The sequence below is a fragment of the Osmerus mordax genome, chromosome 11, assembly GCF_038355195.1.
Source record: "Osmerus mordax isolate fOsmMor3 chromosome 11, fOsmMor3.pri, whole genome shotgun sequence".
In the NCBI taxonomy this organism is placed as follows: Eukaryota; Metazoa; Chordata; class Actinopteri; order Osmeriformes; family Osmeridae; genus Osmerus; species Osmerus mordax.
Window position 1 is genome coordinate 9,627,964 of NC_090060.1, and position 24,599 is coordinate 9,652,562.

A 24,599-nucleotide genomic window follows, 5' to 3' on the forward strand; every position below is an offset into this window, starting at 1 on the left:
ACAACCTCAAAAATAGTATATAGAGCAATGTTAGTGTCATCAGATTATGCTCAGCAATGACAAGTGGTTATATTTAATTTTGTCATAAAGGTACTTCTTCGACTGGATTATTTCAAAATTGAGAAGCATTGACAAATGTCCAACATAGCAATATGTAGTGCCGCAAAAGGATTATAATCAAGGATTTAATTACCCATCTCAGTATTAATTCAATCAAGGTGCAAGACAATAGTTAACAGCATTAAACTAAATACAAGTATTTGTTTCAAGATTATAATGTTGCATTTTAAAGGCCTGGTCACAGTGGTTTACAGCTATTTGGCCTTGGTCTCAGCAGCAGGGGGCGCTGTGGCTACCAGTATCTGTGCGTCTTCCTGTGGCTCAATACGCCCCTCCCCACTCCCTTTCCCTTCCTCTTCCTCCCTCCCTACGTCCAGTAAGGGCTGTCTATGAGCCAGCGAGTGGTGGCGTGCCTTGGCTCTATGCTTGCGAGGATGGAGGAATAGGGCAGGGTCAGGCATAGCTGTAGGCTCCGCAGGGCCCATCACCCGCTCTTGAGGGACACACTCCCTAGAGCGTTCCACTCGAACGTGGCCCGACAAGGACCGACCACTCCGGCGCTTGGGTTTCACCACCGGGGAGCCAGCGGGGGCTGCAGAGGGCAACTGAGGGGTCAAGGTGTTCCGCTCAGGTGTGTGGTGCGACCCCTGACTATTGGCGCGGATGAGGTTCTGCCTTTGCTGCAGCCTCTGGTGATGTAACTTCTGCCTGGCAGCATGGAGCTGGAAGGACAGGTAGGCCGCCGCCTCCGTCTGCTTCCGGAGGTCTGTGTTGAGGACCGTTGATTGGTGGCTGCGGCGTTTGAGCTCTTCCAGGAAGTGGCGCTCCTTGTCTTTGAGGTTGGAGCGCAGGGCGCCCACCAGCCCGGCTTTGTGTGTTAGCTCCTTCCGCAACTCTCCTAGAGTGCATTGGCGCTCGTCCAGGCGACCCTCCGCCTCCTTACAGCGCGCCTCCAGAAGCTCCTCCTCCTCCTGCAGCTCTGAAACCCCAGAGGAAGAACAACATCACACACACACGCAGACACACGCATGGACACACGCAGAGACATGCTTACACTCCCAACAGTATCAAACCACAAACGTATAGCACGCAATTGAATGTTGGATTGCAAAGATAACACACAAACAATTTACATTAGATGCATTGTGCCCCTGTCATCCTATCTATGCCCCAACACAGTGACCAGTGTGCAGAAGTCATGAACCCAATCCTCCCAAGGACATATGGGCACACATCCAGAGGAGGAAGCACATCCATATGATATCTTGGGGATTGATTCCAGCCTGTCCAACAGATATGGACGAAGGTAATGTGACCAACTACTGGCAGCTCTTAAATCACAAATTTCCCCTCACAAAGCCTATTGGGGATAATCTCCAGGATAGGAAATGGTATGATTGGGGGTAGGGGGATCAAGTTTGTCCAGACAAAGGCAAAGAACTGAGCACATATGGGGAGGGGGGAGGTGGAGGATTAGCCGGCATGGAGCAAATTCATGCCACCCCCAATCTCTGCATCAGGGACAGGCAGGACCTGCCATCTGCTGCCAGTCACCCGCTGGGCAACCGTAGACTGCTCACATTCTGCATTGATACACTGTGGGGTGAGGGGAGAAAGGTGATGTGTTTTTTCTCAGTGTGTGAATAATTCATCCAGGTTCCTGGTCTGAAGGTGGAACATTAAATTAGTACAACAGGAGGCAAGAAGTCCAGTCAGCCAAAGATCTTGAAACATCCACTCAGTATTCAGACTGCATGGAAGTACATGATGCCAGTCTGTCCGTCTTAGTCAATCCGGGTACAGTGGAGTACAAATGGCCATAGGGATTGAAGGATAAAAAACTCTTCGTCAGTGTATTGCCCCTTGGCTGACTAGACAGAGCTGGCAAGAGAAGGATTACATTGAGCCTCGGCCTCGGGTACGTTGACCTGAGAACTAGGTCAATGAGGCAGGACAGGAGAATCCCTAAAGCAGGAGTGCTGAAGATGAAACTACTTTGAAGTAAAAATCGGACTGGCATTGAAGCACCTGGTTTAAATAGGTGCTTCCCAGACAGTCCGCTACTGTTCAGCAAATGATCTGTCTGAATTCTGTGAATCCGTGTCCGTATCCAGCCCCCGGTTCTCCTTCTCACTTTCTCTCAGGGTAACCCCTGCTCTCCCCAGGATCTCATTCTCTCCTGTCTCAGTCTACATGTCGCCCCTCGACCAGACTCAGGGTGAAGTCATACACTATATATAGAAAATGCAGTGTAATCTGATCATATTCTCTCCTCTCCCTTTCTTTCACTCTCCATTCCCTCCTCTCCTCTCTCTCTCTTGATTACTCATACCCTTTGATGCCCACCTTTCTTGTTGTACCATCCCCCCTCCTCCCTCCCTCCTTCTGTCTCAGCATACACTGTAATTGGATCCCCCCACTGGGGCTGTAAGGAAAAAGAGAGAGGAAGGTAAAGGAATGGATCAATTTGCCAGGGTGGACAAGAAACGGCCGTGGAAAACCAATAGGCCAAAAGAATACCCTGATAGAAGGAGTGGGGTCGTGGCTTCTAATGAGCCACAGGTTGAAAGACCCCCCAGCTGCTTCCCTGATGCAGTAATGCTTTTTTTCCTAATCTCCATCCCTCTTTCCCTCCCACTTTCTCTGTATGCTGTCGAGCAAGTATAATGGTGTTTGTCTTGAACCTAAAGAACACACATTCATGTGTTTCTGCTGCCTATTTAAAATGCAGACATTGTCCCATCTGGACCATCCTGACGAAAAATGTTATAGAATTAAGTAAACAAAATAAATAAGTAAACAGCATAACAAGGACATAAGAGGACAAAAAAGTCCTCTTTGTGTGATTTGGGAGAGGGATGTATCAGGAAGAAGAAAGGGGGAGAGAGGAAGGGCTATATAGGGACCCTTGCATGAGGGATGGTTGGAGTGAGGGATAAATACTCAGGACAAAGTGGACAGGGTGTTGAGGTTGACTGCCACAAAGGGTAAGCAAGCATCCATAGCCCTCCCCTCAATCCACAAACTCTGTGTGTCTGTGAGTGAATGTGCATGTGTGTGTGTGTGTGTGAACTTGCATGCAAAGTCTATGGAGGCGGGAGAAACTGAAAAAGGACAGATAAACGGGAGAGGGTTGACGCAGGAATGGAACTCACCCACTTGAGACCTGCCTGGAGGCTTCACATTCACCTCGCACGTCAGCTCTGGAGAGACAGGAAACACATGAGAGAGAGGACCACAGAAGACCCAGAGACCAGGGGCGAGCAGAGAGACACAAAGAAGCAAGAACAGAGACTGAAAATTGATGAGGTAAGGAGGTGACAGATGATCTGAGCTTCGGTCAGGGCTTAAAAGTCTCTATTTGAAACATAGCCCAAGTAGTTTGTGTCTCTGTCAATCATCTGGATTGCAATTCAGACGGTGGTGAATGTAGATTTGTGTGGGCATGATCAAGTTGACACACGGCATGATCAAGTTGACAAACGTTTGACACTTCCCATACAACTGCTGACACTTCCCATAGTCACAAGACAGAAAGACAGAATCCATCCTGAAAAGAAAAACACACCACACACCCATATCCTTATAGCATTGGCTCTTTCCCCTATCTATTCTCCATCTCTCTGACCGTCAACCCCTTCTCTTTCTCTCTAGCTCAGCACATCCAATCCACCCCCACAGATGGCAGAGAGGGGAGGGGGTGAGAGAAGAGGTGGAAAAAGAGAGAAGTGAAAGGGAGGGGAGAAGAGAAGAGCGACAGAGGAAAAGAAAGGCAGAGGAAACTGTGGACTGTCCGCACAGCACCAAATCTGTGTCTGTATATACGCGTTTGTGTGTGCCTTTGTGCATCTGAATATGTCTGTTTGCATGGTATTATTAACTTGATCTTGATATAAAGTAAAAGCAGGCTCTGCTTGTTGGTAGAGTAGAGAGGTCACCGTCTACAGCTCTACCAGCCTAATTTGATTTGACCATCCCCCATGACTGGACTGCTGCGGTTGATCTCTCTCCCTCAATCTCTTTCTGTTTCAGTATCTCTCTCTCGCTCTCTCTTTCCCCCTATCTCACCCAGTCATTCATTTGAAGAGTAAAATGTGTGTGTGTGTGTGTGTGTGTGTTTGAGCCAACACCATTGCATCAGGCCTGTACTTGTGTTCACTTTGTATCTTAACAGACTCCGTCATAAGCCACAAGCCTGATCACATGGATCCTACTGTAAACACACTGGTCACTCACCAGTACATCGTTTCTGCAGGGACAGGATCTCCAGGTGTAGTCCATGCAGCAAGGTCATGTGTTCTTGTCTCAGGAAGACGATGCTCCTCTCCACCCTCTCCACCTGCATGGGCAGGGAGTCTGTATCCATGACAACCCACGCTCCTGCTCACAGAATGGGGTCACACAGCATGTTAATACATCATGGGTTCTATGCTTAGAAATGTATGAAGCAACTTTTGCTTCCTGGTACCAATATCCATGTAATAACATACCAGATACTCTGAGTATTTAAGCTACTAAAGGAACTGATAACTGTCAAGTAAAAATGAATAAAAACTGACGGCAGCATCAAAGCTACATATAACCCTTAAGCTTTCAATGGTACCATTGCCATACCTATTTGTACAACATTGTATGTTTGTATAACACCTTTTTAAAATTGATCCATTGTTGAGTGCGATAGACATTCAAAGGTTTCAAAGATACCCAAGGCAGATGGGTGTGGAATGCATGTGCACGTTTGTGTGTGTGTACTCTATTCCTAGAATGGAAGAGCATGAGAACATTTATCAAAACTGATCAGTTATTGCATTCATTATATTGAGAATTTGAGTACATTGAGTCTAAAAGATACCTCAGTAACAATGTTCATTTAGAACAAGAAACCCAGACAACAATAACGTAGTTTTAGATTAAAAAAGGCTCAATTTAAAAAAACATTTCAAGTTGTGAGATACTCGTTGGGGTCATGCAGTATTGATCATCCAATAGAGAGAGACCAGCTGAGATGGAAGAAAAGCAATATACTTCCTGATCTTGATAACACTGTAGCATCACCTCATGTAGCATTTTTGGCTTCTATTACAATAAAATATAATTCAATGGAGACACCACTGTTGTGAAAACACTTTACTCTTACCGTGCTGTAAAGATGATCGTGCAACGGAGTCAACCAAAAATTAAGATTTATGATTCACAAGCTTTAAAAACAAGCCCCTCGACCCATGCATTGTCAATAATTGGTTGCGATTCTCATTCAGGCATCGGTCGCTTCAATATAATTTGCCCAGGATTACGTTACTGAGAACTAAATTAAACAAAATAAATCGTATATTATGTTTAAAGAGAGATGAAATCAGCGACGTAATCTTTTTCACTTCGGGTTTTCAAGGGAGAAGGAAACCTCTTTCTTTTTTTTCATCCGCGCCACTTCGCTGCGTCAATCAGTATTATAACCCAGAGAGCCTGCATTTGGAGGAAGGTCAATATAAAAATGATGGTTCTCTCATTGAGCTGATAGAAATAGAGCCTATCTCGACAGGCGCATCCATGGACTCATCCCCCATGTCCCTCGCGACTGAGCTGATACAGAAGGCTACTGTGGTCTGATGAAAACAAGACATTGTGACCGGAACACGTGAGATGATGGTATGACAAGACTCAGCAATGCAGCTAAAGAATTGGCCAAACCGTACGACTTGCCTTCTATGTGCAGGATCAATAGCGATTCAGTCAGAAGAGATGGAGACCTAAAGTCTACTGCTGGAAAATCTGAATAGACTATACAGGCCGATTGGGAACAATCAAAATCCGTATTGATTTGTAATACGCCATAAACATAAAATGAGCATCTTCATTTAGAGCTGCACTTGCTACTGCATCTATCTGATCTTTGTGAGTTGAATAGCAGAGGAGGTGTTCGAACTAAGCTTCATCATTTTGTATCCTGCATGCTATCCTTTTATGTTCCTCTATTGCTCGCCCTGGCCAAGGAATACGTGTTAGGCTATTAATTCACTTTAAAAGCAACAATTACCATACTTTATGCACTATTTCGCGCTTTGGATAAGAGCTTCTGCTCTAAAATGGAATAGCCTACATTTACAGATTTCTTCAGCACCATGGACAACTCACGACAATGCACGCCCCCTTTTCATAGCCCCAGAGCTGCCACTCCAAGGCTAGCCTACAATCATTTTGTGTAGTGTCGTTGAATTGTGGTGGGTCTTGGGATAGCCTATATTTATCAGCGAATGTCATTCTTTGCCCTGATAACAGCTCGTCAAACGTAAAAGGAATTTAAACGATGTTTTACTGTTATTTATTTTTTACATTAAACAATAGTTACAGATACAGTAAACATACTGATTAGAATCTTATTAATTTACAAAACCACATTTATTTCCCCCGAATTAAAATTGTCATCCTATGTAGGCCCACATGTACACAATTGTAGGACCAGTGGTGGCAAGTGAAAATACATTATCAAAAGTCCCGTACTTTTCTACTTTAGTGTCGGAGATCCTTTGAAAGGCTGACTCTTCCGGTAAATATTATTATTTTTTAAATTATTTTCAATTTCTCAACAGGGACTGTCATTGATGTAGGCTATAACAACACATTAATAAGCTTCGCTTAAACAGGTTCAGCTATAGCGTATGTCACGTATGTCAAAATGCCCTCCTCTCTTCGTCCTGACCGTTGATGATTGACCATAGAGGTCGTGCATAGGGGCAACATGGTGGACAGGTATACCTATCTGTACGAACAAACGGAACGAGACGAGGAAATAAGGCAAGGAGACCAATACTAGCACTTCAAGACACAGCCATGGATTTAACACAGCAACAGTTATCAGGATAGCAGCATCCTCCATAAACCAAGTCCCCCATGTGGTTAGAAAAGAGTACTACATCAATAAACGAGGCTTCACAACTAGGCCACGTTGTTTTTCTTTTTTTAATTTCTATTTTTACAATTATAATGACATACAGCAAATAATTATATTTACTGTTATATCATTACAATAATATTACAATTTATAAAAATAAATCGGCAAAACAAGTTCACGCGTTAAATCACCCTACAACCACACAAGCGAAGCTGCCTTAAAAGTTAGCTGGAAAAGAAATACATGTACATACAGTACGTAGCCTACATTTGGTGACTTTCAACATCATTCAAATACTAGTTTCATCACACACAAAAATGACAACCAGACTACATAATAGTTGTCGGCCCTTCATTCTGTGCAGTCAACTCAAATCTAACAAATAGCAGAGACCATCTTTCTCGCTGTAATAGCATAGTAGGCTGGCTTATCAAATTCAAATTAGCTTTATTGTAAATGTATTGAGAGTTTCATGTTACCAAGCTACAATAGGGTATGGATTTAATAGGTAAAATGATCTTGTTGAAGGTTGGAGTCCTAATTTCTCTATTCTATGGGGTCAACTGCAATGCAACTTCAGGACTTCACCCCAGTTCCCCCAAGATTTGCCAGCATCATCCAAAAAGGGTTGTTAATGGATAAATAAATAGGCATGGTTCTTCTCACACTGCTGGATATAATGGATGCATTTGGTCAGGTAGCTGAAAAATTTAAAGCGTCCAAAATTGAATGAAACTCCCTTTTAAGTAAGAACCCTTAATGGTAATACAACCACAACACCACCACAGTATATAATAACTCCATCAATCAGAACCACCACATACCAACAATTTTTCAAATAGTGGATATACAGGTACAATTTTTCAAAAGGGATAAACAATGTGGTTGTCAACAATGGTTCATCCTTGACAATCAATACAAATAAATTACAAATATACAAAATATGCAAACAGAACACAATCTAGAACAAAACATTGCAAAAGAAAATCACATTATAAATGTTCAGGGCATTAGACAAGAATCCTATGATGGCTCTGTTTTAGCAAGCTTGGCAGGTTTCTAAGGCCACCCCAACTTGCCTGTAATAACAGATCATCAGATACATTGACATTTCTCCAATTCTATCCTTTGAATTGTGACGGAATTATAAAAGAATCTGACCTATAATCAGATGTTACACATAGCCCTTTAACTTACCCATTAGAAAGGTGGAGGTCACTGTGCCATGTTGTGTAAACTTGCTGACCTGTACAAGGACGGTAAGGACAGCTAAAGGGCCACTGTACAGCCCTGGACTAGCTCATTGGGCTTTCAGGTTGAATGAGGCTGAATGCTCACAGTTAGTGGCTAAGGGAGACACAAGTAATTACAATGCTTGGGGTTGTACAGGTGTCAAGAATGTGTGTGTGTGTGTGTGTGTGTGTGTGTACAAAACCATCCGTATTCTGTTAAGGCAAGCTTGTCTTTGTTGTGCTGCCTGACCTCAGTTAGACCTCAACCTTGCTAGTGTAGTTGGCAGCATCGACATCACCTTTACGAGAGAAGGTTCTGAGCAGACCTAACTATTTTCACCGGATGGTTTGTTTATCCAGATGGGTTTCTTTTAGCCTTTACACAAAAATAAGTGATACTTCGCAATTTGCAAAAAACAACAAAAAACACAACAAAACAAGGAAGAAGATTAAACCATTTAACAACATTGATCAAGTTAGAAACAGATAAAACTGCTACAGGTTTTTCTTGAGGTAGCAGGTGTTTAGTTTTTACAAAAGGCTTGGTGAAGCAACATCATCACTTTAGTACTACTGTTACTGAACATGTTCACATATTAAACAAGACAGGTTTTGGATTCCAATGACTTCCTATAGTATATACTAGTCAGTGCAACAGGACTTTGCACCACAATCTGTGACATATTTGTTATATACTGTGTGTATGTTTCACTCTTGCAATATATTAAATTGCAAAACAAATTATCTTCGCATTGTACTATACTCTTGGTGTAATTTAAATCTAGTTGCTCCAATTGGTGCCAGAAGATTCTTTTTTTTTGTCTGGAAGAATGCTAGCTTTCTTTGTACATTTAATGGCTTCCTTTGTACTTTAATTTACATGTTTAAAATCATGTGTAAAACTAATACACCATGGAAATAGGATGTTTAAATTGCAGAACGGAGCAAATTTGGTTATAGTCTTTACAGGGTATTGACCACAAGGCATGTGTGGGTCACATGCCCCACCACCTCCCTTTCCTTGGTCAAAGAATGGGTCTCAAGTAATGAGTGAACAAAATAGTGTTTGTGTATGTATGTTTGTGTGTGTGTATCTAACCATGCATCACCACATCTATAAGTATGCATTTGCCCTATTGTCACCACCCCTCTCCCTTCCCATATTCCTACATCTCCTTCTCCTTCTTGGCCTCACGGGTGCTGCCCTTCAGGAAGTCACTCCGCAGCAGGCGATAGAACAGCACTATGTTCATGGCCGTCATGATTGCCATGCCCACGCTGCCCATCGTGTAGGCGAACAGCGGCACGTTGTCACGGTTCAGGACCAGCCAGCGGGTCATCCATGCCAGTGTGTTAATGCGGAACACCACGTAAGTGCCCAGGTTGATCATGCTGTTGACGCGGTATAGGGTGCCCGCTGCCATGTTGGCCATGAGCAGCACCTGGCGCAGGTGCAGGAACACCGAATTGATTTCCACCAGCAGCGCCACCACGGCAAAGCCCACATAGCGGCAGGTGAGGACGGAGGTGCCGAAACAGGTGATGACCTGGAAGAGAGGATGGGAGGGAGAGGCGGAGAAGATTGAGGAAAAAGGTTCTGTGATGCAGCTCAGAATACTGCTGGTGTTATATTATACATCAAGTCATTAGGCTTCAGTTCTCACATGTATGCGTCACTGTATATGCTGTTAATTTTTTTTTTTACTAGTTTCTATCTTTTAATTTGGGGTATATTCTTAAGCCTACTTATTTCAAGACTGGAACCAACTTGTTTTAAGATATCTTGTCGGGTACAATTATCTGTCCATGCAGCAAGATAATTTCACTCGTATTAAGTCATTTTCTCTTTAGTGTTAATTTCTTGTATTTTAGCAGACCTTTTTTGCAGTGAACATTCTCCACATAATGTAATTCTATATTACCTAAGAAGCAGCTTAGACTGTCTGTCATCATCTAATCAAGACAACGAAATGGATCACATTCTAACCAGACAGTAGGATCCCATGACTCCAGTCATGTCCAGGAAATTAACTATGGTAATCAGTAAAGGTCAGAGTCCCTGATATCTTCTTTAACCTAGTCACGCTCAAAGGTTTCTTCCTGCAGCTGTTTTCATAACACTCTTCATAGCTCTAACAGCCACAGCACCAATGAATGATAATCACATAACTATATGGCAGGGAAGGTCATTGTAGTTTGTGGTCCTTTGTTTCATCATATCTGCAAGTTCATGCTTATGCAAGTATGTGAGATAACATGCAGTAGCACACTATAAACTTTAGAGGGCAGCAGCTACCTATATAGCTTTCTACAATGAAGGCATTGCATTGAACCACAGCTAAACGGATAGTCAAACTGAAACCATATTTCAACTCTCAGCATCTTTCTTTAAAGTGTGTGTGCGCGTGTATTGTATATGTGTGTGTTTTTATTTTATTTCAAACAAATTCCTGTTGGTCCCAAAACAGTCCACAGCAACCCTCTCCACAATCTGTCAACAATCTCCATTGAACTGTCCAATAACAGCAGGACTATATAATATTCCTCCATAGCACACACACACACACAAAATCAATGGGCTATTGTTGAATAGCCAAAAATTGATTATACAACCCCTGCAAGTAGCAAAAGAGCATTTTTTTTCATATTAAATGACAATTTCACAGAGCAGTACTCTCTTTAATGGTGGGAAAGGATGGCAAGAAAAGGCGTTTAAAGGCATCCTGTCTCCAGTTTAGGACTCTTTTAGAGTTTCCATGGTTCTGTTGTTGGAGTGTGAATGAGCTTAACAGCTGGAACAAATATTTAGGAAAACCTTTTGCATGAGCGCATGGTCATGGCCATGGTCATTAAACAGGATTTTCTGATCTCTCACATACATTCACATTAACAAGTGAGAAAAAAAGCAGGTACCCCCTCGATCAGAAACGCAAAACTAAAGTTCCATTATGCCAAATAAAAGTCTTTAATAGTCAACAACAGATGAGGTAGCTATCAGTTTTAGCCACAATACAAAACCTAACTACCCACAGTCCCACTATGGCGTGACATTCTGCATTGAAAGAAAAGGTATTTGTGTTCCACTGGTGACAGGCATACGCTCACAACTTACCTACACTGACACACACTTGGATAAACACTGGCCTGGTCCAAAGGTCGCAAGCTACTCCTCATGAGAGTACTAAATAGAGATGGCCACCTCCTCTACAGATCAGTCACACCGTCCTCACACACACAGAGACACACACAATTTGAGGCTACAATGAAATCTCATGCCCAGGCGTGCCCAAAAATAATAACACCTATGCAGACAACACACCACAGCTTGAGTCAGCCAGACTCTACCAGACATTATCCCTACTGTGACTGACATTATGGCCAAGAGTGGCAAATCCATTACCTGGGCTCAAACCCAATTGAAACAAGGAGGTAAAATGTGTTTAAGGCTCAATCAGGTATTTAATACATCTGAGAGAAAGAGTGTACTGTTCTCCTCCTTTTAACTTTTCAACCTTTCCCCTGACACCCTCTCCAAATTTGTATTGTTTTCTATGTTATCAAGGCTGAAAGTGTGTGTGTGTTTGTGAGAACATGGGTCAAATCTCTTGCTGCTGTAACTAATGAGCCGTGTAGGGCCTGGGGTTGTTACCCCTGGGAGGGAGTTCCCACCAGAGAAAAGCCTCAGGTAAACAACCACAGTCTGGGTCACCAAAGCTCCTTAATCAAGCTTCCTGTGTGCCTATCACCTGCACTGTGCACTCTCTATCCCCCTTTCACACACACACACACACACACACACACACACACACACACACACACACACACACACACACACACACACACACACACACACACACACACACACACACACACACACACACACACACACACACACACACACACACACACACACACACACACACACACACACACACACACACACACACCTAGATAAGAGTAGGACTTCTATAAAAATCACTGCTTATCTTCTACCTGGCTTTTTTTTCCACAAAGTCACACATCGTATTGATTAAAAAAAGAACACAAAACACAACCAAGCAACAGGCAAAAAGTCATAATACAGTATTATTAGATAAGTACAATCCCGTTGACCCAGACTTTCCCTACAGTCTAATTGTGTGAGTTGTTTTTCACGCTAATAACAGGCACCAGTTCAACTTTTCACAACATTCTGCACCCCCCAAAAACACATAATGGCAGACAACATACAAAGTCCCATTCGTGCACTGGATTTACCTTAAGGTTTGAGCTGTTAAATCCTTCACCCACCCACACCCCTGAGAGTCTACTTTTATGGCACTAACTTCCCTTTGATGATGTATGAAGAGCATCACTGGTAAACGTTGTCAATAAAGTTGTCACAGGGACAGCAATTTCCTGGACTGACCTTTACTCAAATAGATAGCGGTGGGTAAGAATCCCCTTTAATAACAGCTTACACAACCTACACACTAACACGTGAGACATCTGAGACCAGGTCTTGGTTGTTTAACTCACTGAATTATTTACCAAAAAACCTGCACTCTAAAATCTGGTGAACTTGCAGATCCATGATAGTCATTAATAACTGCAAAGTTTATGATCACAGCAACTTATTGTGTTACCTTGCTCATCCTCACACACAGAGAAACCTTTGAGCAAGATGAGCCCTTTATCTCAAACTGGAAACGCAACCAATTGAAACTCAGCAATGCAAGTGTGTGGCTGTTGGAAGTTTAACCAAATTGATAGCAGCTAAAGTAAACAAATGGGAGGTTTAACCAAATCATCAGGACCTATATTACTTCTTGGGTGCTGAGATATCACTGTGATGCACTATTTCTCCATGGGCTTGTAGACCTGAAGCCCAGGTCAACCAACCATGACGGGGGAATGAATCCTCACACCATTCCCAACAGTGAGCTATCCTGGCTGGGGCTGAAGCCTCTGTAATCCCCCTCCTAGCCCCCGGACCCACCAGAGAGCCCCTGTGGACCATTAGAATGATTCAGCTTTAGCAGGCTTTCCCTTGCTAAGCCGAGGGTAAGACTTGGCTTTCAGATGTCACAGGAGCTGATATAATCCTGTTAAAAGTGGCCAGGATAGGACCTAGCCAGACACACATGCACAGGGGATGAAGCTTCAGTAGCAACAGGGCTGTGTTGACATGTGGTCGAGAAAAGGGCACAGCAGGTGTGGCAAGTGCTCTGAATGGGAAGTTCTGTGGCTCATGCATGACACTTAGGAAGGCTGATTCAATTTGACTGCTTAACTCTTCAAAGCTGTTCCTTAACTCAAATCTTCTCTGCTCATTACCATTGGAGGGCAACATCTACCATTTCTATAGTCAGACAAATGTGGATGCCATGAGAAACACAAAATGGCTTAACCCTCGTGCTGCCTTCGGGTCACATGACCCAAAGGTTCATAACGAACCATCGTTGTGTTTACCCAATTTTACCCAATACAAAAACAAATAAAAATAATTTTCTTTTAACCATTCCAATGTGGGGGGTCTGAGACAGCCCAACAGTTAAAAGACAATGCTTTACTTTGTTTTTGTATGAGGTAAATTTGTCGCAATACGACGGTGGGTCACAATGACTGATGGGTCAGAATGACCCGAAGATAACACAAGGGTTAATCAAGAAGGGGAACAAACACACCGGTGATTGAGAGTTAAGACTCCCACCTGAAACTGGTTGCGCCGCTTGTACCGGCATGGCAGCCGGCGCAGCCTGTTCAGCAACAAACACAGAGCGATGCAACAAGAGTAGCAAACAAAGATGAGGTCAATGGCGTTATTAACTCTTGAGGTACCAGGCAGCTAGCCCTGACAGTTACTGACAGGTAAACGTACCCCCTCTCCCTGACAATCCTGCCACCCCCACACATACCCGTCTTCCTTCCCGAGACACCCCTCTCACAACCCTGTACTCTCTTTCATCCCTCAATTATTCACTAGTAATGCAATCTCTAATCAGAGTCAAGGGTCAGGAAAGTAGCCTTTGTAGCTTACCTAACCAGTGATTTAGGTTGGATGTTTTGTTAATACCTTCAACAGTAACAAAGTGAAGAGAAGCTGATCCCATATCTGAGGTCAGGGCAACCTTGTACACTTGCAGTAGAATGTGCCTGAACACTGCTGGTCAAAGGTAATCGAAAAACATATTTCATTTTAAGACACTCCAACGCTAATGTAAACACAGGGCCGCAGCCAAAAAGAGGAGTGAGGCTAGGCATCTCCTGCATTCCACAGGACCTAAATATAACCGGAACACGCAAACAGCACCCAGTCACCCAACTCCCTTCGCTCATCATCACCGCTGCAATACTGCGTGGATCACACCCTGATCACACCCTGATACAAACTGTTTTTTGTGTGTGTGTGTGTGTGTCAGGCTAATGATCAGGTCTTGATAGGGATTATCTCACTAGAAATCAGATTTTGATTGCAGGACTCCGGCTTTGATTGCAAATACCATAGCAACAACATAAAATCCATAGCAACAAGGCATAGCTTAAACCAACAGAAAAACTCCAGCCTGATTGATTGCCGATCCTGCATTTGAAAGTAAATATTGCTCTATCTATCCGTTGTGGTTTAAAGACAGGGTTGGTAATGTTGTAGAGATACACTTTTTGTCATATTCGCTGAAATAAACGTTATAAACTTATAAAAGGTCAATCAATCCGATATCAGTGGGTGTCGCAGGACTGTAAAAACATGACCAATCATTAAGTTCACACCAACCTTAATGATTGGACGGCATTCGATCAAGTGCAATGAGTGGACGGGCTACTTGCCTGCGTGTCTACCTCCCTCACGGCATTAGCCAGGCAGCGCGTTCAACTGTTTCAGGGTAGTAACTATGAAGGGAGGGGGAGGGATATTTTCAATTGAATCCTCTCAAACTCAAGCTAAAATTGCATGGTTTGCAAATCTTACCGGATCCTGCCTTTAAAAGTCTAAAATCCTGAGTGTCTATTCTCATCATATGCAGTATAGGCTCTTTCAAAAACCATAGGCAGACATCTTCTCAACAACTGGTCTAGTCAACCTCCACACCCCCAGCTCTGATCACCCTGTACTTTGAGTTATTGATAGAAAATTACTTAATATAAACCAACCAACAAATAAATAAATAAAAACTATTTGCCAGGAAGCACTATTGTGGAGGTCTTGATTGCAATAGGTCGAAACTTGGTCCCTGTAGATAAATACAATGAGGGTTATGGCAAAAGGAAATGGGCTGGGGGAAGCTAATGATTCTAATGGGGAAGCCTATGGGCAACTTCCTGTATTGAATAAGTATCGGAGGTGGCTGTAGCCATGAACGGGGTCGAAGGAGGGGGTCGAAGTCTACATGTGAATGTAATAACATGAACATGCTTCATCAATGATTCATGTGGGCGCAGAGACAAGCACACACACATGAAATGTGTACCGCACATACAAATATACGTGCGTCAACTAACAAGAGATTGGATTGTCTATCAACACATAACAGAAGTGTCTACTAAATGATTACATTATTAAAATGGGACATAAAATACGTTAGGATGGTTAGAATTGGTACTGTATTAAGCCACAGATAAGAAATGTCTTCACAGCACAAGTTGGACTCAACGGTAGTTTAGGACTGTCTCGCCCACGAGAGAGTAAACTAGGAGTGTCTCGTTGTTGGACAGCTCATCCCCATTACAAACAGTACACACAACTGTACATAAACAGACTGTTACTGTAGGAACCATACACATACCTTTGGAATCCACTGAGGTATTCAGCTGCCCGTCAGACAAGTTTCACATTCCCTCTTCTCCCCCCACCCTCCCTCCCTGCTCTCACTCTCTCTCATCTCACCCTGATGTTCTGGGTGTTACGAAAAACAAAACAAATATGGTTTGGTCTACAATAGTTACTGTCTGGAATTTTTCAAACTGAAGTAGCTTCCTAGAAGAACTACATTCCTTTTTTCAAAGTAATCTCTTCAATGCCACCTTCTTGAAACACATTGCTGCTCGTCTTATTTAGTAGGAAACACATGATAATATTGTATATATAATATTATATCATACCATTCTTCTAAATGGAAGAGCACACTAACATTTGCGGTAAAAGGGAACAGTCTTTCTTTCTTTTTTATATTAATACTGGGTTCCTAAACATGCCGTTTTTGTTTTTGTCTTTTTTTTTTCAGCTTCTAATAATCTCCCAAGTCTCAAACAGGCATCTTGTACATCTAAAACTTCCCCGCAGATGTAGAACATGTTTGTGGTTGCGCTGGATTCAGGTTTAAGATGCTGACTTAATAATGTGAGGATCTTGGAGGACTTCCAAGGAGCATATTAAGACTCAAGGTTTACGTGGGTCGTCTCTTTAGAACCAATACTTTTATTTATATATATTTTTCTCAATTACACAAAATATATTGTAAGTAGTAATATATTGTATCGTATATTCAAGCTGCACTCAGGGTTTTGGTGCTTTATTACAAAACAACATGCAACAAAAGGTCCCCCTCATTGAGTGTTGTCATGTGAGGGGGCGGAGGCTGTTCTGAGTGGGTTGATTCAGGGGGGATGGTGGAGATGTTTTGATTGTGTGGGCAGGGATATGGGGGTGGACTAGATTTGAGTGTGTGTGAATGGCGGGGAACGTATGTGAAAAGGGACATGATGTCTGTTGTCTAAGAGGTACCACTATCCCTCTGAGAAAGAGAGATAATGTGTGTGTGTGTGTGTGTGGGGGGGGGGCTTTGGTTCATGTGGAGACCAGATGTCCTTGCTTCTGTCTGGAAAAGAACACTGAGACGGGGCTCTCCCTCCAAAGAGAGATTCCCACAAACACATCACTCTTCTTGCACCAAGAACATTTACATTCCCTCTCTCCCGCTCCCCTTCCCTTACTAACACACCAGCTCTCTTCAAATCTCATTTGGCTAATGTAATTCACAGTAGGCGGGAGAAAACTTGTCAGTCTAATTCTTAAAGTTCTCACTTTTGTTGCATTGGTTTCAATAACCTTCATGTTCACACAATGGGTGCTAAAGCAATAAAGCTCTTGCTCGAGGAAACAACAAAAAAATCTGTTATTTTTCTGGTCCCTCAACCCACAGCAGCATGACTCTGGCCAAAAGGGGAGTCTCACTATGGAAAGCCTGACGATCTCTGGAATCCTTCTTTAGCACACTGTGTACTATGCCAGCTCAATTCCTGGTATGGCTAGTTATCGGGAATGCCATAGCACACTGGGACTCTGTTCAAAACATTGTGAATAAAATTGACTAAATTTAAGAAAAACCTGGCAATGGACGTAAAGGATGTAGAGATGTACAGTATGTTCCAGCAAATATTTTTGACATCCTTATTTTTAGGCTTCAATCCGAGGAGAACTCCACATTAACCATATCCTATATTACACATTCAGTTGGAGCAGGAAGGCTGAGAACGCAAAGGGGAGAGCAGTTAAAAATAAGGTATGGCAGGCACTCAGCCTTGGTGGATGAACTGGACCCACATTAAGCTGTGGACAGTGGCACCCGGGAAAGGAAACTGACTGAAAATTACCAATATATTGAAACACAGGTTTAAACAGAACAAGATCAAGTTCTACAGGGGGAATGGGGAAGGAGAGGAATGGGGGGGGGGGGGGGGGGGTGGGGACACTGGAGGCATCCAGTAGCATGGAAGGCAACCACACCTCGGTGACACCACCTGTGACACCCAAATATGGTCACGTCCTCCTAATGTAGCGGTGAGATCTTTGGTGTCAGGTTCTGAGACGTTCTTTGGGGGAGCATGCTGCTTCCCACTCCAATAATGCTGTTCGCTGCTAGGGGTTCTAGGTTTTGGGCTGGGGGGCCTGAGAGGGGAGGCATGAGACAATCATGAACTTAAGTTCAAAAACTGGTCCATCAGGTGAAACAAGATTGAGTGTGAAGCAAAAGTATCCAGAAAACCTTCTAAGGGGATGACAAAGAATAGGGCCAATGTAGTCATGAGAAACACAACTGCTTAAGCAGACTATGTTATCCTACTAGATGTAGTAGTAAACCTCATGGCAGACCCTAGATTAGATAGTGAGTCTTGTGGTTTAAGGTTGTGAATAACATGGAGAAATAGGTCAGCTGATGTGTAGGAATGCGTCTGTCCATAACAGTGTAGCTTGTGACCTCAGCCTTCTCCTTCAGACAGGCACATGGGCCTTTTTAATGACAAACTCAATTTCAGCTTAACAAGAAAGGGATGAGAGCAATTGGTGTTGGGGAAACAGCAAACACACGGTGGAAGTTTTCAAAAACATCTCGATAGCTGTGCTTGCATTGGGAGAAATGCATTTTGAAAAGTCGATTCAATAAACCCAAACAGTTTACAGAAATATGAATATTCAGGTGCAGTAGACGCCAAACCCTTTTTTCCATGCCTTCTTAAAAAAATGCCAGAAACTCATCCTACAGCAGGGGTAAGTATCCCATCTACTTTTGCTCATTTATAAACCTCAAAACCTGGGCACTCCAGTAGCTCTTTGGGAAAGAGCGTTTACTATTCAGGTTAATGCAGGGGCCTGGGTCTGAATCTAACTGAGGCACTTTCCTGCAAGTCTTACCCCCCTCTTTCTCTCTCTCTCTCTCTCTCTCTCTCTCTCTCTCTCTCTCTCTCTCTCTCTCTCCCTGCTTTCCTGTCTTTCTCCAACTGTTCCATCAACAAATAAAAGTTGAAAAAAGTCCCAGAAAAAAAGAAAGTTCAACCTCAGTATTTCCAAATGCCACTACCAGTTCAGTCAAGACACTCTTGTGATTTGATTTGTCATTTATTGATAAACATAGACATGGAAATAGGTTTGCCTTTAGCTGGAGTGGATGTATCTGGGGAAGCACTCCCTGCCTCTAGCATTAGCCAGCAACATACATAGAACATGAGGCAGGAAGCAAATAGAGAAATAATTCCCCTGATGGATAGTAACATACAGACAACACAGAGGAGATGGGGATAGTGGAGGGTGGCAGCTTCACAATAATACAACCGGGAGTGAGTGTAGGAGTATCCATTATAATGCCGCCTTATCGGACGTGGTCCAATGGGCTTGAAGCAGGCTAACACAGGTGTAGTTAATGAGCGTAATGAGGCGTGCTGCCCGAGTGCCTTGCCTGAACTAGGCTTCGCTCATCTGGGGCAGCTTAAACAAGTGATGGAGAGCTTTTCACAAGGCTAATGGTAAATTATTCCTTGCTTTTTCCATTCACACAGTAGTAAGAAGTTCCAAAAAGCAGGATCACTGTGACAATTCCCTGTTTATAAACGGCAATGCTACTACCATGCTGCTTTCCAAACTCTGACAAATTGGATGTTTGCGTCTTTGTTCCCAGACCTTTTAGGCCCTTATGCAAGAGTTATAGTAGAACATCAAGGTTATATATACTATGGGCTGGTTTGCCCAACAAAAAACAACCTCAAAAAAGTTTTCTATTGAATTCTATTTTTGTTTGTCCAAGAATAAACTTAATCTATGTCTGCAAAACCAGCCCTATATGTTTTATCTCCTCCCATCTAAGACTGACTCAACGTGATGTAAACACTGGTGTACCATTTTGGCACGAGCATAAGGACTTCCTGTTTCCCAAAGGATGGGGAAGGGTCAAAGGTTAGGGGGGATACACGTCTCTGTGTACTGCTGTCTCATAGCCCATGCCTTAATAGAGGAGTGTCCTCCTCTTCTCTGCCATAACTACATGTCCATTATGCTCAAGAGCACACACACAAAAAAAGATTTCCATGGAACAGTTGACTGCTTAATTTAACTTCCTTCGTTCACTAGAACTGGGATCAACACAGCTTGCCTTGTTATGCTAACTTTTAGCATCACCCCACATACCAGAAAAGGGATTACAAAATGAGTAAATGTAACAAAAATAACTTATGGGAGGTGAATACATGGTCACCAAAGTATAAGCCACAAAAAGAACGTCCTTGTCACTTGGGAAAGCGAGAATGAACAAAGAGAGATCTACTTTTCCTCTAAACCTCACAACATCCATAATTCTCATTCATCCTTTACGCCAGGAATAAAAAGCAGAAACAGAAAGAAAGAAAGAAAAAGACACAGAGTGATAGAAACAGAGAGAGTCCAGAGAGTGACGCAAGTGAATGAAAGAAAAAGGTAGAAGTCCCCAGTTTTCTCTCGAAGCTATTGACAATCTGTTTGGGAAGCTTTCCAGATAAGACCTCATCCTGAATGAGGTTCACCGTCCCAGTAAAGTAAGAAGTGAGAAAAAGAAAAGAAAACAAAGCCTACTTATGTGGTCTGGCTAGCTGGCTACTTTCCCCAGGACGGGCCGATCTCATGGATGATGTAACTCATAAGGACTATGCCAAAGCACTGTCACTTTAATTCTAATATGTGACCATAGGGTGTAGAGCTGGCAAACTGGGTTGGTGGATTTAGATACACACAGCACTGTTGCTACAGATAGTAGACACACTGAAAGGGGAAGGCCCGTATGGTGATTCATACACCCACGGGGATGTGTGTTGTACTAGTCATCAGCACACGGAGATATGGACACATTTAAAAGACACACCCTAACAAAGTACAACTCGTACACCAGCTACCCAAATAGTTGTCTGTGAAGTAAGCACATGGTGTCATGGACTCATGGTTCAACACTGTCAGATAAGTGGTCAAATCTTCCTGGAGAAACCTTTGACCTGATGCTGCTGACAAAAACGGAAGAGTCAGATGGCCTCCGAATCACCACTCCTACCTCAGCCCCTCCACCTTACCGGTTTGAACACCTGTTCGAGAATGGGGGAGGGGGAGATGTTGACTTCCACCTAGACATATTTTACCATTGTCCTTAAAAAACAATAAACAATTTCTGACATGTATGACAAACAGCGTAAATCTTCACACCAGGTGCCTATAGTTCTGATGGGAATGGTGAAGATACTTATGAGCAATTGTAAGTTCCCTGAGGGGGTTTGACAATCTCTTGGGAGGTTTAGGCAAGGTAGGGTGGAAAACAGGTTTTTCTTGTAGCTTGACAAGAAAAACCGCTCCAGTACACTGGGAGAATGCTGTCTGCTGTATATCAGGACCTATGAGGTGGATAGTATTGAATGCTAGGCATGTTGGCTTAATTGTGCTTAGAAATACAGACCTCTGAGTGTGTTAACCAGCTGCTAGGCTTAGAGACAGTTCAAAGAAAGACTCCCTCAACCTCTTCAAGGGTTAAACGTCAAAGTCATATGATATAACAAATGACAGCAGATGAATGTGGAAAGATGGAAGGAAGGTCTACCTCAGACTTTAGAGGTGCAGCTGAAACCACTTACCACCACGTGATGGAACAGAAGCTCCCATGATTGGCCTATTTTCTGGTTCAGAACCATGTCCAAGAAGTCATATATGAAGTAACCTGTCAACATAAAAGAATCACACTCAGAAAAGCTACAAATGGATCAGGCTTTTTCTAAAAACGGAACCTCGGGCATATCAAGTGTTGGTGATACCCCGCTTCCATGACGACACCAAGTATGGCAACCAAGATGTCGGTTGGAGAGAGCTATTTATATCCGTTTCCCCGCTAAGAGTGTCTCCATGGAGACAGGTTTTCAGAATGGCGTAAAGATAATAAAGCATTAAGATGAGGGGTAGTGGGAGGCAGGGGACCCTGGGTATACTGAACTTAACCCCTAATACGTGCTCCTATGTTCTGAATTTTACAGACATTGTGCCACTGGCCAATGTGAGGTACTCACATTGAGGTAATTGTCACATTCAGGTGTCACAAGGGATTTTACCCAATCCATGTAGCATGATCAGGAAAAGTCCTGGGCTCATGCCATTGTTTTACAGATCACTTGTTGTGAATGAAACTTTCTGTAACGTAACTAGTAGTGCCCTTTGGCTGTACTTGAATAAAGGCCTCTTATCTCATTGCTAGGTCTCATTAGAATTCATTAACTACTCTCTTTTCACCTTTGTGTATCTGTACTGAGTCAGGAGAGAGTGTGTGTTGTAACAAGCACTATTTAAATACACCAGCATTGACCTTGATGATGTCTTTGATGTCAATGTGATCCCTGAACACTTAAAAGGTGAACCATCTATGGCACACCCATAAAACAAAGCTTGCCTAACTCAATATAATTCTGTTGGGATGGTAACAGAAGATGTAGAGCATTAAAACAAAAAACAAAATGAAATATACATAAGATATACACCCTTACATGGATACTATAGCCAATTTCATTCCATGATTTATTGTGGTAAATAATTCGTTTATAACAATTCCGTGACTGAGATGGTCAAAAACAAATCTTACATGTATTTTTTTTTATTCAATTAGAAAAGTATACATCAATCAGTTTACAAAATATGGAATCAATGATTGGGAATTAAACATTTAATTGGCCCACAAAATATACATTTCCAAGATGGCCACCAAACACACTGTGGTCTCAGTATCACGCCACATTATTGGTGGGAGGGCCCAAGACACTACACTTGTTGTGACTGTTCCCTGTTAACCGGACAAACCCACATAAATCTACTGGCTTCTTTTGCTGTTACAGCTAAGATCTGAAGTCACATGGCCTATAGGGGTAGGTTTAGCGCCTGGGACAGATCATAATGCCCCCCATTGATTCTTACTGGGAGAGTGGCTTCCCACTCTCCCAGTTTCCGGGGGAGGGATTCTTCTAAAATCATTTAAAAATCCCAGAAATTCCAGGACTTCCAATGTTGTACTGCATGCCCTTACTTACAGTAACTAAGCTTGTGTCAAACTGAAAAGTAAGTGAATGGATTTCAAGTCCTATAGAGAAATATTCATTCATTGAACTACGTCTAGTTATCCGTTTACCATGTAGATGGTGTAGCCAAATACAATTTAATGTTGTTGGCAAATTAATGTTATTTTCCCAGAATTTGGAAGTTCACAGTGACATATGTAGCCTACATGTATAAGCAAACACACTCACACTGTTACTATCCAAAGTCACCTCACTATGGAAACACACAAACTTTGTTACCCTATGAATATGTCACCAACAAACAGGCCTACTGTTTAAGTGTAAAGGTGTGCACATTTCACATCCCTATCCTCATGTCCCTGACTTAAGATCTCGAACCAGCTGTACTTATTAGCTGGCAATAATGATGAGTAAAATAGTCCTGGCTATTTTTCCTTGGTTAGTTTCTTTCCCATTTCCCTTCAACCAGCGTGTTACATTACACACACGAGCATAGACTAGTCTCCATGGCATTTCCCGCCTCCTTACTCAAAGTATCAAAACACACTGCCCACCCGTCACCCTTCTATTACAATCCACGCGGACTTACCAATTGATACCGTTACTAGCGCGTGCGAAAACGCAGAATGGGTCCCTATCAAATCCTCTGCCATCTGTGGGTGAAGGACAAAGCTATAAAGAAAAAGAAAACAAACGTAAACAACTAATAGAACTTACAGAGGGTGGGCGTGTTCAAAAACAAAATACAGCACTTTTGAAATTGAATCAAAATTGTTGAAGCGTACTTAATTGTATTACTGATGACAATCGTCATCAGTAGCCTATACTATAGGCTGACTCGAATTGATTAGCCGCATCTATAGGCTATAGATGCGGCTAATCAATTCGACCAGCCTAATTATGAAAGGCTACCGATCTCCACAAAATATAAATATAGGCTACAATGTTTATGGAAATTAAAATGTAATCCAATAAACCGATAGTCTCCCTCCCAAGGGTTCAAACGTGCCCTTTTGTTATCCAGAACTGTTGAATGCTTGGACAAGACTCACCATAGCACAGACCATATCCCAGTTATGAGACTGTGAACAAACGATGTCGATATATTCCTCCATTTCCATGCGTTTCTGCAAGCAGAATCTGGCATGGGGAGTTTGCCAAATCCTGAGTTGACTATTTTAAAAAAGCTTATAGAGCCTCCCGCCGTCAAAATAACTGAATTCAACTCCATGCCTGACCGAAGCCCCTGTTTTCAGCTTTTTTGAAAGACTTGTCTGATGTCTGAAAACTCGCGCGGTCCACTGGAACGATACCTTCAGCACCAATTTGCGCTCGATTTAGATGATCACAACGTCAAACGGTACATAATGACTTTTTACATTAAGTGGTGTTATACAGAATCAAAACAATGTCATGTGTTCATCACAGACTGACAATAATTCGATAAAAATGATTTTTCAATGTTTTTTTCCGAAAATGAAGGCGTGCCCACAAGAGCTAGCTTTCGACAGATATGAAATTAGTCCCACAGCAGACGACAGAATTTATTTGGAGGATGCGAGCGTAATGAAGCGCAGGAGTTGTGAAACGCTGTTATTATAAAATCCTGACAGCGCTTGTGTAACTTTTCGTCCTCAACTCAAGCAAACAACGTCTCCGCC

The 24,599-nt window shown here is 42.7% G+C and overlaps 2 protein-coding genes across 2 annotated transcripts; both read right to left on the bottom strand.

Annotated features, from left to right (window-relative positions):
- Nucleotides 1–314: 314 nt before the first annotated feature.
- On the bottom strand, nucleotides 315–4,437 carry ccdc92ba (coiled-coil domain containing 92Ba). Its single transcript, XM_067246964.1, has 3 exons — nucleotides 4,297–4,437; nucleotides 3,216–3,263; nucleotides 315–1,039 (listed from the first exon to the last, which is right to left on the bottom strand). The coding sequence occupies exons 1-3, from the start codon at nucleotides 4,424–4,426 to the stop codon at nucleotides 315–317; spliced, it is 903 nt and encodes a 300-aa protein (XP_067103065.1). The 5' UTR covers nucleotides 4,427–4,437.
- A 1,926-nt stretch (nucleotides 4,438–6,363) lies between these two features.
- tlcd2 (TLC domain containing 2) lies at nucleotides 6,364–24,540 on the bottom strand. Its single transcript, XM_067246813.1, has 4 exons — nucleotides 23,991–24,540; nucleotides 23,528–23,610; nucleotides 21,517–21,599; nucleotides 6,364–9,728 (listed from the first exon to the last, which is right to left on the bottom strand). Exons 1-4 carry the CDS (start codon nucleotides 24,167–24,169, stop codon nucleotides 9,348–9,350), a joined length of 726 nt encoding a protein of 241 aa, XP_067102914.1. The 5' UTR covers nucleotides 24,170–24,540; the 3' UTR covers nucleotides 6,364–9,347.
- Nucleotides 24,541–24,599: the final 59 nt, after the last annotated feature.